Consider the following 16,363-nt stretch of genomic DNA (forward strand, 5'->3'; position numbering starts at 1 on the left):
GCACACTTCCCCTATTTAGTGAAAATTTTAAAAGATTTTTTTTGTGTTGTTGCTATCCAGTTAGAAAATTTTCGATATGTCGGATGGCTCATTCAGCAATAGTCGAATGGCAAAAATCTTTTCGTAAATGTGAGTAGTGAATTAGGGAAAAATTAGAAAAAATTATATAGAACATAGTAGAAAACGATAAAAAATGTGAAGAATTGTTGAAAAAATAGTGTCTACGGTGGTAGTGCAATACAAAGTTGTGATGTGCACTTAACGTCTTCATTCAAAGTGCGTACGTCGATTTCGTACCTACGCGGTAGAGAAGGACGTCAAATGCATTGTTTTTGGCGCGTCATTTTTTGTACGGAAAAAGACCGTCGTTTGGAGTCGCTTTTGTTACCGCACGGCAGAGTAAACTTTAGAACCGTAAAATAACGATAATATTACTAATTCAATCTTGAGTAATGCTGTGACCAAAATACGATGAGAATATGACTAATTTTTAAGATTCCAATTAGGAGTAATCTTTTTGACCATTTCTTGTACACCAAAAACCAGTCATTTTTGAGTCAGAGTAATTTTTTGCGGATTGGGATAGGAATCTTTATTGTATTTTAAGTCTCGACGGAAAATTTTGATCCATAATTTTTAAGATCTAGAAGTTGTCTACTACCACATGAGAGTTGACTACTGCCAGGAATTTAAACTGAACTATCTTGTATTATAAATTTGTACTTAGTTGATTTCGTTCTATACAATTTTTTTTCCTGAAAGTCGGAATACAATTTTTGCACTCGGATATTTTGTTCCCACTATCAGGAACAAATTGCTACATTTTTTTTATAACCATATTATTCCTACATCTGTAACATATTTGTTCCAAAAAACTTTTGTGTCCGTGGACGAGGTACTTTTTGGAACGAAATTGTTACTCATATGGGGAATCTTATTGTTCCCATTGTCGGGAACAAATTCGTGTAAAAGATTTCGTCTCGCAGTTAAGGTCTATACTTCAGTAGAGATGGATTTCGGTGGCGAAAGTTCATAAGAAAGATCAAATAAAAATTAACTTGAGAATGTTTTATACAGACGCGTGCATGACGAAATTATATGCGAGTGCTGGCAGCAGGAGAGGAAGGGAATCTCGAATTAAAAAAGTGAAACCATGTAATACGAAAATTGCCACAGATTTGGCGTCCGCCTTGCTTCGTTGGTGACGGGTGACTGACTGAGTGTGGGAGGAGGGATACGAGTTTATACTGGACGAGCTAGTTTTTGGAACAAATTCGTTTCTAAAATTGGGTATCTTTTTGTTTCTCTTAGAAGGTACAAATTTGTTCCAAAAATTTTCGGTGTCCGTGGACGAGCTACGTTTCGGAACAAATTCGTTACTAACATTGATTATCTTTTTGAGTCTCGTAAAATTAACTAGATTGTGCCAAAGTTTAAGTATTTGAACAGTGATGATAGTATAATTTTCTTATCGAAAGTTATCTAAATTCAACTAGAAGATAATTTAATTCACCTGAATTTCCGGAGGCAAAATTCAAAAAGGGATGAATTTATAAGGGAGGATAATGTGTAGCATAATTTCTCAAGACACATAAAATTTCCCTTTGTCACCAGCAAGCGAGGGTGCAATCGTTGGAGTAGCTATGATACTTTTAATACTTTGGGATTTTGGCCAATTCGGAATTTTGGCATTCGCAATTTTGGATTTCGGGGTTTTAGCGTTCGGGATTTTGACCGGGACTCCTGAAGTTCACCTTATACAATAATAATCATCGAATCATTAATCATCGAGGTCAACTATTCCCTCAATACACTTTTAGACATAACGCCCTATGATACTCGCTTGATCCTCGCGCGAGCGAGGTGCGGCGGGTTGCGGCGGGTTGCGGCGGGTTGCGGCGGGTAGTGACACAATTCATTGCCTTACAGTTTCTTTCAATGATTATGTCAGGTGTATCTGCGGTTCAAGTCGCCGGGACCACATAACCCCACATAGAAACGTCTTTATTGGTTGGGATTTTGTATCCCTAATGAATATGAGAGCTGTTCTATTCCTGTTTCATCTGTTGATCTCTGGATGTCCCGAGTACCTGTCGAGTCTTCTTGTTAGGGGAGGTTCGGCCAGGGTTCGAAGACTCATAGTGCCGAAGGTTCAAGGTGACTATCCCTATCGATCACTCTTTGTAAAGGGCCTCACTTTATTTAATTCAATTCCGGGTAGTGACCGTTTAAGTATCTGCAATCCGCGAGTCTTATCAACATGCTGGATCTTAGAAAGTCTCTGATTTTGTCTCTCTTCTTCTTTCTTCTTTTTTTTCCTTTCTCTTTCTCCAAGGTGGACTACCGTCTAAAATCTTATCATTCGTTTCAACAACTTTTTTTCTTTAGAAAATTTTTTGTTTTTTGTGAGCCCATGTCTTATCAGTGGCTTCTCTTTATTCTTTTCGTAAATTCATTACTTAAGTAGGGTAAGGTGGGGTAAATTCATGTATGAATTGAAAATTAGATTTGAAATATTGTAAGTGTGGCGCCTTTGGAATAGAGAAATCCTGCTTCAGATTTATTTTGCAGAACTAAGTTATATTATGATAGGATCCAATTCCATATAAAAGTAAGAGCAAAAACCCTATTTCAAAGGTGCCTAAATTCAAATATACTAAACTTCCCCCTACTGTGAGAGTTAAATAGGCTTAAGATTATAGGTTCAGCTCAAATCCCAAAGACCACAGATTTATAATTGACAAAATAAACACTAAATCTTACTTTGATATTGCTCTAGTAAAATCAAAGTTTAACCCATACATCTAAAAGAAATAGAAATAAAAATCATCACCTATCTTATCATTGCATGACAACTGAAAATGCTTTATAAGTTTATTCTCTTTGCTTTCGATTGAGATAGGCGTTTAAATGAGTAATTTGTACAATATACCCCTTTACAATAAGTTCATTCGCAATAGACATTTCTACGCAAATGAATTTATTAAGAAATATGGTCAGCTATACCTAAATGAAAAACTAATGAATACCAATTTTGGACATTGGATGTGGAAGTGGAACTGATAACCTATCACACATCTGCACCTATTCTCTACTGCCTAAAGACTTTACCCGGTATATCTGCACGGATATCTCAAGAACTATGATCCAAGAAGCTGAGAAGATGTTCAGTGGCATTCCCAAAGTGCAATTTGATATTCTGGATATAACTGGCGAAGTAGAAGACAAGAAGTGTTCTTTCGGCATATTTTCTGTACATTGTCTTTTGTGGATCAGCAATCAAAGAAGAGCCTTTCAGAATATCTACACTCTTAGAAAAGTTTAGACGTGATTACTAATGAAAATTAGTTGTTCGGGCGATTATTATCAAATCTATTTAAAATAGTTCTTATATTCTTAAAACATTATACTCATAATAAATTTATTAGTAGTGAGAATATAAGACAATATTTACGTGGATAAGTTGCGGCAATTATTTCATATTGCTTTCATACAATTATATTTGCTTGTGTTAATTAAATGAAATCATTATCCCAACTAATATTGGTCACTAATTCCTTTTAGTTCTCACAACCAATGTAAATAGATGGGCCTATATTTTCATAAAGTTATGACTACTTTTCCAATAGTAAAGAGTGGTTTTTATTTTAGTAATGCGTTGAAGCTCTTTTGAATTTTAAGCAACTAATAAGAAATATGCAACACAATGAATGCTATATAGTAACCACAACTAATATGATATAGTTATTACAGCCAATAAGATGGGTATCAACCCCATTTATTTAGTAATTGGAACTAATATGTTATAGTACCCATTACTATTTTGATTTAGTTGTGATAACTAAATGAAAAGGATACTTTAACTAACTGTGGTCAACTATTTCATTTAGTTACCCAAACTAAATATATAGTTGGGTCTATATTTACTATATTTTATAGTTCTAATAACTGCATATGAGCTTGTACGAACTAATTTTTTCTAAGAGTGTATGAAATACTAAAGCCTGGTGGAGGATGTTTTCTTATCTTTTTCGAGAAACATTTTACAATTGATATAATTTATCAATTATCTACAAGGCAAAAATGGGAGAAATTCTTTACAGATTTTGACGAACCCTTTCCCGTGCTGACATGAAGTCGATTCAGTCCAAAGTATTACAGATATGATGAAGTTGATTGGATACACCAATATTAAGGTTTACTTGTAAGAGTCAAATTTTATGTTTAACGAGTAAGAGCATTTGGGTAATATAGTATAAGGAGTATAAGACTTAAAGAGTCTTATAGGAGGAAAAACACTCATGGGGCCAAGATTTTACTCTGGCCGATCTGTATGGCCCACCTCAAAGCGTCATGATCACACACTGACTTACATCAGGCGATGTAAGTTAGTGTGTTGAATCGATGACTCGACTGGAATTTAAAATTGAATTCCAAACTTCTGTTTCTAACCGCTATTACAGTGAGGTAGATACCACGCATAACACCACTTGGCATTGGGGAGAGGTGCGTAAGCACCAAAAATGTTGGGGGAAAGCTAAAGTTATATTTCTGCGTTTTACAATAGTGCTTTTTTGGAATTAATGACATACGTATATCTCAAATATATATTTATTACCCTAGGAGTCATCTTTTTTTTTACCCTCGACGTCTGATTAAGTTCCAATCAAAACCGTTTTCAGATTCTACGCATTTTGCGAGGATTATGCTATCTAATTGAACTTTCAGCAAAAAGTATTTATTCAAGCTTATCATCGACTAGTTTACTCCAACAAATATTAGTATGATAGAAATCCAGAATTTATCAGGAGCACTCTAATTCTATAATGGTTAGTTTTCTTTCTGCTTTTGCTTCGGACGGACGTTAAGATGAGCAATCTCTACAATGTACGGCTTTTGAATAAATTCAGTAGAATCAGGGACGTACACGCAAGTCTATATTTTAAGAAGCGCGGTCATCTACTTAAATGGAAACCTAATGAATCGATTTTAGACGTTGGATGTGGAACTGGTGATCTATCCTATAAGTACATCTACCCTATGCTGCCCAAAGATTTTTCCCGATTTGTCTGTACGGATATCTCAAAAACTATGCTTCAGCAAGCCGAACAGCAATTCAGTGGCATTCCCAAAGTGCAATTTGATATTCTGGATATAGCTAGCGAAGTAGAAGGCCAAATGAAGTGTACTTTTGATCACATATTTTCCTTGTACTGTATTGTGTGGGTTAGTGAGCAAAGAAAGGCTTTTCAGAATATCTATGACATGCTGAAGCCTGGTGGAGAATGTTTTCTGATCTTTTTGGACAGACATTTCGTTATGGATACAGTTTTTCAACTTTCTGAGAGACCAAAATGGAAGAAATTCTTTCCGGATATTAATAAAACTCATCCTTTTCCATATAGATTTGATTCTAATCCAGTCAAAACTATTACGGATATGATGAAGTTGATTGGATACGTCAATATAAAAGTTCATTTAGAAAGGACGAATTTTGTGTTTCACAGTGCGGAAGAGTATATAGGTAAATTAACGATTTTGGAAATAAAAAAATGTAAGATAACTATTCAAATTCAATATTACTTCAGGGTTCATCAAAGCCATTCCTAATCCTCTATCGTTGATGACATCAGAAGAACAGAAAAATTATTTAAAAGAATCCGTTGAACTGGCTTACGACCTGAAAATCATTCAGGAATCTGTAGGAGATTATGAAACTGGTAGATTTCTTGTGGTATATGGAGAGAAATAAAAATATTTCATCATTTTTTTCTACGTGTACTTATTCAGATATCTTTTATTACACTACTGGTATACCTAATTCATCTTCATTATCTGAGGTTCTTAAACGTCAGTACAAATTAAACTTATTTTAGTTTACACTAAAAAATAGGTTTTGTCTTGATTAATTAATGTTGCGTAGGACAATTGTGATTAAGTTGGTTAAGATATATTCCATTTATACCTTAAGCTCAAAGCGCAAAACTTCTTGAAATTTGAAGTTTTGAGTAAAATAATGCGTTTTGCGTATTTTTGTCTAAATATATTGTATAAAAACCCAACTGCAAGAGATATCAACAACTGATTTTTAATCACTCCCATAAGGCGACATTTTTTGGTGTTATTTTTATTATTTATTACAAACTATGTTTTATTTTTATATTATTTTGATACCGTATACAAACTTCCAGTTTTACAAACTGTTTTGAAGGTAGTCCTGGCGAATCTTAGTCCGTATAAATCTATAACCGGAAAGTCCGCCAAAAAGAATTTTTCAAAGTCAAAGGTTTGTGTGTTTGTTGCCTCTACCCTTTTGCTTAATTGGATTGGACTTAAACGAATGCTTTTAAATTGCTTAATGCGACTGCATGGGTCTTAATCGGTAACACAGCAATAACATATCGGCATTTTAATTTTTATTGTTTATTAAATTAATATTGTCTTCTTTTCATTGTAGGATGGTTTAGATTATTAATATGCCTATTTGAATTTGCGATAAAATGGAATATACCAAAAGCGATGATTGTGAAAACTCGCGCTGTGCTCGAATTTGAGTGTTATTTTCCAAAGATTTTTTATAACAGTGTCATAGGGAAACTGGGGCACCACCAAACACGGGGTAACACCAAACACGGGGTAGCACCAAACACAAATTTTTATTTCTAAACTACTTGGACTATCTCGACCATTCCTTCAATGGACAAGTATCCCTATAGTGCCTATAAATTCCTATAGGCCTTGTCCTGAGAAGTCGAATATCTGATTAAAAAATCGCAGTGTTTTGTGGTACCCCGTGTTTGGTGGTGCCTCAGTTTCCCCTAAGTGTATTTTTTGAAATGCATGAAATTCGATTGATAAATAAACCGAATTTAATTTTTAACTTAATTCGTGACTTGTGGCTCTTTTCGAATACGTTACCATCCAATTAATTAACCCAAAATAAAACAATAACTTTCATGTAGCGCTTCTCAAGCTAAGCTCTCACATAAAGCACATATCAATGTTTAGTGGTTATTGGAATTTATTTGTGCTTATCAAATTATTTTTTTCTTTTCACGAATACTATCAATGAACAATGACTAGCAATAGTGCAATAGTCAGTGCTTTTCTTGCTATCGGTTAAGATAGACGTTAAAATGAACAATCTCTACAATTTACGACTTTTCAAGAAATTCAATAGAGTTAGAGACTTACACTCAGGCCTATATTTTAAGAAGTACGGTCATCTACTTAAATGGAAACCTAATGAATCGATTTTGGATATTGGCTGTGGAACTGGTGACATATCTTACAAGTACATCTACCCTATGCTGCCCAAGGACTTTTCCCGATTTGTCTGCACGGATATCTCAAAAACTATGCTTCAGCAAGCCGAACAGCAATTCAGTGGCATTCCCAAAATGCAATTTGATATTTTGGATATAACTGGCGAAGTAGAAGACAAGAAGTGTACTTTTGATCATATATTCTGTGTGAACTGTCTTATGTGGATCAGCAACCAAAGAAAGGCTTTTCAGAATATCTATGACATGCTAAAGCCTGGTGGAGAATGTTTTCTGATCTTTGTGAACAGACAACTTATTATAGAAACGGTCTTTCAATTATCTGAGAGACCAAAATGGAAGAAATTCTTTCCTGATGTTACTAAAACTTATCCTTTCCCATATAGACTTGATCCTGATCCAGTCAAAACTATTACGGATATGATGAAATTAATAGGATATGTCAATACTAAGGTTTACTTAGAAAAGACAAATTTCGTGTTTCATAGTGCGGAGGAGTATTTAGGTGAATTAACGATTTTGAAATAAAAGAAAACTTAGATAAATATTCGATTTTACTTCAGGGTTCATCACAGCCATTCCTAATCCTCTGCCACAGATGACATCAGAAGAACAGGAAAATTATTTAAAAGAATCAGTTGAGCTAGCTTACGAGCTGAATATCATCCGGAAATCCGCAGGAGATGATAAAACCGGTAGCTTTCTTGTGGTATATGGAAAGAAATAAGTGTATTTATTAGACCTTTCACTGTATGCTTCAGATATCCTATCTGAGATATCTCATCTGATAATTAAATTCTGCACTAAGAATATAAATATTGATCTATTAGTAGCTTTGTTTAACGATATTAATTTATATTCCGATTTAGAGAAATAGTGCAATACATTCACTACCTTGACTTTTGTTTTTTAAATATGTCATACAAAGTGCGATTAACCTGGTGATTTTTCTGTATTCTGCCATTTTTTACAACGAGAGGTGTTCAAATTTAATATTCCAAATTAGTACTGCAGGTGTCAAGAAGAGTTATGCCATACCAAACCAAGTTCTTAAAGTGTCAGTAAGTGTACTTTTTACATTAAGATGATGGACTCAAACTCACTTTCACCCCATTTAATATTAATTCGAGTTTAATTTTTTCTTTATCACAACAATATATGTAAGCTGATTTGTCTATGTGAAGTTTTAATGAATACAAACACATAAACAATTTTTCAATTATTGATGTAGGGGAAACCGGGGTACATTTAGCCAGGGGTAGAATTAGCTAGCGGATTTTTCTTGTTTAGCCAATGTGTCATGTTTTTTCATTATCCTGTTTAGTAAAATTCAGGAATTTTAGAGTTGTGGACAACACTGTTTCATACAGCTAATATCCTAATGCTATTTATTAAAAATAAAACCATTAGATAAACCTTATCTTGTTTGCTCCCAAAAATTGCGCGAAGAAAAAAGTTTCATTTGATGGCTAAAGGTACCCCGGTCTCTTCTATGTTTGGTTTTATCTGGGTTTATCAGTGGCTTTCTTCTCTCTCTTCATTTTTTTATATGAATGTCATATCAGTACACAATGACTAGGAGTAATATGATTTTCAGTACTTGTCTGAATTTCAATTGAAAGAGCTGTTAAAATGAGCAATCTCTACAATATACAAATTTTTAGAAAGTTTAATCGCGTTCGACATATACACGCAAGTCTATATTTTAAGAAGCACGGTCACCTTCTTAAATGGAAACCTAATGAATCGATTTTGGATATTGGCTGTGGAACTGGTGACCTATCCTACAAGTACATCTACCCCATGCTGCCCAAAGATTTTTCCCGATTTGTCTGTACGGATATCTCAAGAAGTATGCTACAGGAAACTGAGAAGCAATTCAATGGCATTCCCAAAGTGCAATTTGATATTTTGGATATAACTGACGAAGTTGATAACAAAATGAAATGTACTTTCGATCACATATTTTCTGTATTTTGTCTTATGTGGATCAGCAATCAAAGAAGAGCCTTTCAGAATATCTATGAAATGCTAAAGCCTGGTGGAGGATGTTTTCTTATCTTTTCGGATAGACACTATGTATTTGATGCACTTTATCAACTAGCTGAGAGACCAAAATGGAAGAAATTCTTTCCGGATATTAATAAAACTCATCCTTTTCCATATAGACTTGATGCTGATCCAGTCAAGACTATTACAGATATGATGAAGTTGATTGGATACGTCAATTTCAAAGTTTATCGGGAAAAGACGAATTTTGTGTTTAACAGTGAGGAAGAATATTTGGGTAAAGTAGAATTTCTGAAATTAAAAACATTTATACGATTATAATATTCGATTATTCTTTAGGGTTCATCACAGGTATTCCTAATTCTTTGTCGTTGATGACACCTGAAGAACAGGAAGATTATTTAAAAGAATCCATTGAACTGGGTTACGAACTGAAAATCATCCAGGAATCCGAAGGAGAAGAGGAAATGGGTAGAAATCTTGTGGTATATGGAGAGAAATAAGGATATATCCTACTAAATATGTGCTTTACTCTTCATTACATTATTGTAATATTTAAAGCTCTTCATTTTAGAGGAGGTGGGCCACAGTGAAAACGATACTTTTTGTGTATATCTATTCTGAAGGAAATTGAGCTTTAACGTAATTTAGATAAACAATCTTCTGGATCTATATTAAATATTGGATATGTCTTGCTTTCTTTAGAGATATGTGAAAAATAGCGGTTTTTCAATGTAGCCTCAGCCTTCCCTATTATTTGATTCAATATATTTCTACAGTTAGGATAAAAAATTAACCTCGAAAGGATTTTATTAAGTGATTTATATTTAGACATAATCATACAATTTAGAGAAATATACCAATATAATAAAAAGAATTTGAAGATTTTGTAAGAGGGATGAACTCTATTTTTGTGATTGAATAAGTATTACTATTACTATTACTATATGAGTAAATGAATAAAATTACGTAGGGTGGAGCCATCGGTTATGAACGTTGAACATTTATGAACAGCTTCCAATCTTAAGTTTTAATCTAATACAAAAGATTTCGAAATATTTTTTAGGTAAAAAATCAAGTTTTTTGAACGCTGTCTGTAAATGTATAACGCCCATAAGTAATCACTACCCTACGTTCATGTTTTCTGTCTCTAGAGACTGGGGCAAAAAGTCACAAATCGAAAAACTCAAAATTCAATATCTTCCAAGGTAAAAAAGATAGCGGCTCAATTTTTTTCTATAGGCAGCCTCCATAGATCTTCTTCAATATCGTAAGATTCTTAGAATTCGAACAAGGAATTAGAAAATAAAAATATCGAAATTTTTAGCCCAATTTTTGAAATATTTTCCTTGCAGAAGATAACAATTATTACCTACTTATTTTCCAAAATTGATTCACTGGTGAATATTTTCTAAATAATTTGGATTTTTTGAATACGAATCTGCTATCTATTTTAGAATTTCACAAAAGTCTTTTCTCCAGAAATCCTTTTATTAAAAATGGCCATTTGGGGTAAAAAGTAACAAAAAGTATAGACCAAAAAGTAACAAAAAAGGGAAGCAATTTCTGAAGTCTCACGGCGAAAAGAAACATCATTATCATGTCTCGCCGCTTTTTGTTTGCATTGGTCAAACGATTTACAGTCTTTTGTGTCTTTTTTCTAAAATAGCTTGCAAAGCGCTTTCCTCGTTTTCTCACTTTTCTCGCAGAGAAAACGGTATTTTTCAAAGATGTGGATGAATAAATTTTCTATGAAAATATGTCCTCTAGGTATTTTTTTTTTTCAAATTTACGAAAGCCTGTAATGAGGCGAATCAAAATATGATAATACCCAATGCCTGGTACTATTTGCCCCAGCATTTTTGAGAATGGTCACAAAATTACCTTTTAGAAATTGGCTCGATAAACGTATTTCCTTACAAAATAGAGGAATATTACTTTCAAAAAGTTATAGAGCGGTAAATTTCCTATAAAATGGCGCTAATTAGAAATTTTTGAAGCGCTCGAGTAGCTTGTAAAAAAATAAAATATCCGTTTTGTGAGTTTTTGCCCCAGTCTCCCCTACCGATTAATAAGGTATCCACCCAAAATCGACATTTCCTGAATCCTTTTGTTTATCGTCTGTGAGCACAAACGCTTTCAAAATTATATTTTACGCTTTATTTTGAAAATATCTCCAACGATTTCCGTTTTTGGAATTTTTTTTAAATGTACTGAGTAATTCAACATTATATGGCAGAATATGAAAAATATGAATATATAGGAAATCCAGAATATGAAATAAAAAAAATATAATAAAATAATGTTTAATTGATATGAGATGTTTTATTAATATAAATCATGTGCCTAGAAATTTATAACTTTTTTTTTATTAAAGTCTCTTTGAAGTTAGAATGAATTTAAAAATGCGATTTTTAGTGTTTGATCATGATCCGGCTTTATCTGGGCTTATCAATGCCATTTTTTCTCTCTTCTTAATATGTTATATGGGCATCATATCACTACACAATGATTAGGAGTAATATAATTTTCAGTACTTGTCTTACTTTCGAGTGAAATTGGTGTTAAAATGACCAGTCGATACAATATACAGCTTTTCAATAAGTTCAATCGTACTCGACATTTACACGCAAGTCTATATTTTAAGAAGCACGGTCATCTACTTAAATGGAAGCCAAATGAATCGATTTTAGACGTTGGATGTGGAACTGGTGATATATCCTATAAGTACATCTACCCTATGCTTCCCAAAGACTTTACCCGGTTCGTCTGCACGGATATTTCAAAAACTATGCTTCAGCATGCCGAACGGCAATTCAGTGGTATTTCCAAAGTGCAATTTGATATTCTGGATATAACTGGCGAATTAGAAGGCAAAATGAAGTCTTCCTTCGATCACATATTTTCCATGTATTGTTTTATGTGGATTGACAACCAAAGAAAAGCTTTTCAGAATATGTATGACATGCTAAAACCTGAAGGAGGATGTTTTTTAGTACTTTTGGCAAGACACTACGCCACAGACACAATTTTTCAACTAGCTGAGAGACCAAAATGGAAGAAATTCTTTCCGGATATTATTAAGGCATATCCTTTTCCATATAGACTTGATGCTGATCCAGTCAAGACTATTACAGATATGATGAAGTTTATTGGATACGTCAATACCAAAGTTTACTGGGAAAAGACGAAATTTGTGTTCAACAGCGTGGAAGAGTATTTGGGTATATTAATAGTTTTGAAATCAAAATCAATTTTACTTTTATTTAATATTCAATTTTTGTGTAGGATTCATGACAGCTATTCCTAATCCTCTATCATTGATGACACCTGAGGAACGGGATGATTATTTAAAAGAATCCGTTGAACTGGCTTACGATCTAAAGATCATCCAGGATTCCGAGGGAGATGAAGAAACTGGTAGTCTTCTTGTGGTATATGGGGAGAAATAAGAGCATATAGTGTTATGTTACATGGCCTTCAGACTAGAGCTGGGGTAAGAACCGTTTGAAATCGAATAAATGTCAAAAGAGGTTTGTCCAAGTTGCGTTTTGACCATTGACGTACAATTTTCATTTGACGTTTGTTCGGTCGCAAACGGTTCTTGCTCACTCCTGGACTAAGAGGTTCAGATCAATGAACTTGAAATATAATAAATCGAACTGAATAAAAAACAATTTTATTTGTTTTTGAAGATTTAGTTGTTTATTTTCCTTTAATATTAAGTCTTAAGTCAAAATTTCCTCAAAAATTTGCCTAAAAAGAATTTTAAAAAGTTAGGTTATGTGCTTAAATCGTAGATTGAAATCTGTATTAGTTGAGTGCCTAAGATATCTTATATTGATGATCATTATAGAGTATTGATCTCATCATTTTTTAGTGGAGTCAAACGGGCAAAGAGACACCTGTTCGGCACAGAACACTTGTTTGTTTTTTCAATTTTTAACATTTCTAACAGGTAGCTCTCTGAGGATATTTCGCCTTATCACGATTTTTCCTAATCAAAAATAATAGAAGGCTGAAGAGAGCATATTTTTCAAACGAAGGGGAGCATGATTGGTCTCAATTCCTGACAAGTCTGAAGCAGTTCCAAAATTTTTATGAGCCAATAATGAATCGCTTTTGAATCAAGTAATTTTAATCCGAAATTTAATTGTTATTTTTGATATAAATTTTGAGATATACTATATAAGTCAATTTAAACTAGGTGTGAACCGATAAAATTAAGAATAAATTGAAATAAAAGCAAGTAATAATTGAGTAAATAATTTTATTTAAATGATATAATGCCAAACTATTTTTGGGATGTAAGTCGCGATTTCCAATATTTCGCATAAAGTTTTCAAATCTTTTAAAGTATTTTCGATTTTGGAATGGATTTCTCATAGGATAAATCAGTTTTAGACGGTAATTTTGACGATATAATCCAAAGATTCCTTGAATTTTGTCCACTCTATATATTGTTTGCAAGAGGTGATAAATATAGCTCACATTTTTACGGAAATTGCTTATTAATTTTATTATTTCGTCAATCTGTACGTGAGGAAGTTATGAGAGTCTCTGTTTTGCTTAACATATAAATTATAATAATAACCCTTAAGAAGTTCGCTCTTAAACTATCTCCTGTGATTTGCCTTCGTAGAGACATTAAATATTGAAGAGGTGTAAAATGTTGCATTCATGTTGCATTTATGCTGCTTCAATTTAGTGTTATTTGCGTTTATTATTTCTTCCCAATAGCACAACAATATTCATCTCACCTCTGATGGTTCGGGCACTTTTTTCTCCAACCAGAGATTCATTCCAGCCCCATCAACATTCGGTATAATAATTTTGATGCCACTCTATAAACACATTTTATGATGCCTCCGCGGTTTGGATGCGAGGTGCAGTTTAAAAAAAAAGTGCGAGGTGTTGCGAGGGTTCTTTTGCTGTAGAACTCTTGAACCGTTCCGCCTTGTTAGTGACCACGAAATGGAGTCGCCTGGAGCAAGGAGGACGACCACGTTAGTGCCGTATATTTCGTCCCTTGTTGGTTTCTTAATAATTGGAGTGTAATGAAAGGAATTTTAATAAACTCCAATATTTATTTGCTGTTTGTATTCCTCCTTTTATTATTTCCATTTGCCTCTCTCACTCTTCGCCTTCGCACCTTGTTCACTCTTATATTGAATGCAATAAAATTTTTCAATAGGCCCCAAACGAAATAAATGCGTATGATGATCTCTTTTCGCTGTCTCTGCCTTCACAGTCACAGTAATGATGTAAGCATGCAGAATATTTAGTTATCTAGGGGTTCAGAACTAGTCTGATACGAGTGATTTTTTTAATTTTAACACCAGAAAAATTCCTAGTGACCTAAAACGGATTCGAACCCGGGACACTTGCATCATAGAGCGAATGCTCTAACAACCGACCCATTGAGTGCTCTATATTGTCATATCTGAAAGATATGTCCGCCTAAATGATCACTCAAACATATCCAAAAATTAAATATAAATGTTATATTTAAGGGGAAGGAAAGGAGTCAGGTCAATATGAATGCCAAGTTAATGGTTTTTGGGCTGACTTAGGAGAGGCAGGGTTGCCCAAAGATCGTAATTATCTATCTATAACCGTATGATCCTTAAGTATGATACTGGCCTGACGAATTGACAGATGGATTCGAAGCGTGACGTCACTATAACTCAAAACTTCAAATTTACAAAATTACACCAAAGGTGACCCCTTGGATCGTCGATGGATTATAATTACAACTCTCTCAGTGGAGCTTGAAAAGTAAAATTGACATGTAGACGTAGAGGCTTACCAGTCGAAGAGTTAGTAACTTGAGTGCCATGTCAGGGACATAATTCTACGATTTTGCATTAGAGCCTAAAGTACCGTTAATACCCAATATTTTTCAAACATCAGATTCATTTGAAATTTAATTGGGTCAACTTCATAAAGAGAACACTATATATATCGACGCTTCCCCTCAATACAATGCTATCGTAGAATGACAATTCTTCAGGAAAATCATTACAAGCCAAAGGTTAAAAAAGCCTCTAGAGAGCGTATTTCTCAACCGAATAGGGTCACGTTTGAGTTCGTTCGAAAGGCCTTGGAATTCCCGAAAGGTCTGAACCGGTTACAATCGGTTATGAACCGACAAGTAATTTTTGTCAAAAAATTCATATTATTATTCCTCAGCAGTTTTTGGATCTTTTGAGTGATTTATGAATCGGTTTACATCGGTTGTGAACCAGTAAATGGTAAATTACACTAAAGTAGTTTTGAGATATATCATAAACTTTTAATGCATTAAGAGTTCATTACTAAGAGAAATCCGAAAAAGTTAAAATAACATTCCGGAAATGTTAATTTTATCCTGCAGTATTGATCCGAAATCGGTGTAAATATTACCCTTTTTAGGTGTATTCGGGGTTAAAGTTACCCTTTTTCATGTTGATTTTACCCTCAAAAGGTATAAAATTAACATAAAAAAATGTTGATATATTTTTACACCTAAAAGGTGTTAAAGTTATGAGGAAAAAAAGTTAATCGCACCCTCTTTTTTTCTCAGTGTAGTTTCTTTCCGAATTGGTGGAGCGAGACTAACTTTTTTACCGTAATTTTTGAATATTGTGAAATTATCAAATTATGATATATTTTTTTCCGTTAAATTCGGAAAATAAATAAAATATTCTTATTATTATCTTAGACTACATACTTGTTCTAAATACGTTCATCGTGGTCTTATACGGACTTCAGATCTAAGGCTTGGCATTTGGCTTAACTTCTCTAACTTCTTATCAATCAAGATTTTTCACCAAATTTTGACTTAGAATTTTGTTATAAAACCTAAATAATCTATTGGATTCAAAAAAAAAAAAACCAAATTATTTGGTTGTTTTTAAGGCTGTCTACACACTATGAGCATTTTTTAAAAAAATTCTTTAAAAAATAACCCTAAAAAGGTTTTTAAAAAGAATCGGCTCTACACTAGTGAAAATTTTTGTAAAAAAATGGATTTTTTACAGAAATTTGCCTAGTATGTAAGTAATTTTGTGAAAAAAACCGACCCATTC

The 16,363-nt window shown here is 33.4% G+C and overlaps 3 protein-coding genes across 3 annotated transcripts; all 3 read left to right on the plus strand.

Annotated features, from left to right (window-relative positions):
- The first annotated feature begins 4,841 nt into the window (after nucleotides 1-4,841).
- Nucleotides 4,842-5,752, plus strand: LOC129800959 (juvenile hormone acid O-methyltransferase-like). The gene is made up of 2 exons (XM_055845705.1): nucleotides 4,842-5,524; nucleotides 5,589-5,752. The coding sequence occupies exons 1-2, from the start codon at nucleotides 4,870-4,872 to the stop codon at nucleotides 5,750-5,752; spliced, it is 819 nt and encodes a 272-aa protein (XP_055701680.1). The 5' UTR covers nucleotides 4,842-4,869.
- Nucleotides 5,753-7,105: 1,353 nt separating this feature from the next.
- Nucleotides 7,106-8,497, plus strand: LOC129804159 (juvenile hormone acid O-methyltransferase-like). The gene is made up of 2 exons (XM_055851236.1): nucleotides 7,106-7,788; nucleotides 7,847-8,497. Exons 1-2 carry the CDS (start codon nucleotides 7,137-7,139, stop codon nucleotides 8,008-8,010), a joined length of 816 nt encoding a protein of 271 aa, XP_055707211.1. The 5' UTR covers nucleotides 7,106-7,136; the 3' UTR covers nucleotides 8,011-8,497.
- Nucleotides 8,498-12,249: 3,752 nt separating this feature from the next.
- LOC129800960 (uncharacterized) lies at nucleotides 12,250-12,745 on the plus strand. Its single transcript, XM_055845707.1, has 2 exons — nucleotides 12,250-12,517; nucleotides 12,582-12,745. Exons 1-2 carry the CDS (start codon nucleotides 12,250-12,252, stop codon nucleotides 12,743-12,745), a joined length of 432 nt encoding a protein of 143 aa, XP_055701682.1.
- Nucleotides 12,746-16,363: the final 3,618 nt, after the last annotated feature.

This window comes from Phlebotomus papatasi, chromosome 2 (assembly GCF_024763615.1).
Source record: "Phlebotomus papatasi isolate M1 chromosome 2, Ppap_2.1, whole genome shotgun sequence".
In the NCBI taxonomy this organism is placed as follows: domain Eukaryota; kingdom Metazoa; phylum Arthropoda; class Insecta; order Diptera; family Psychodidae; genus Phlebotomus; species Phlebotomus papatasi.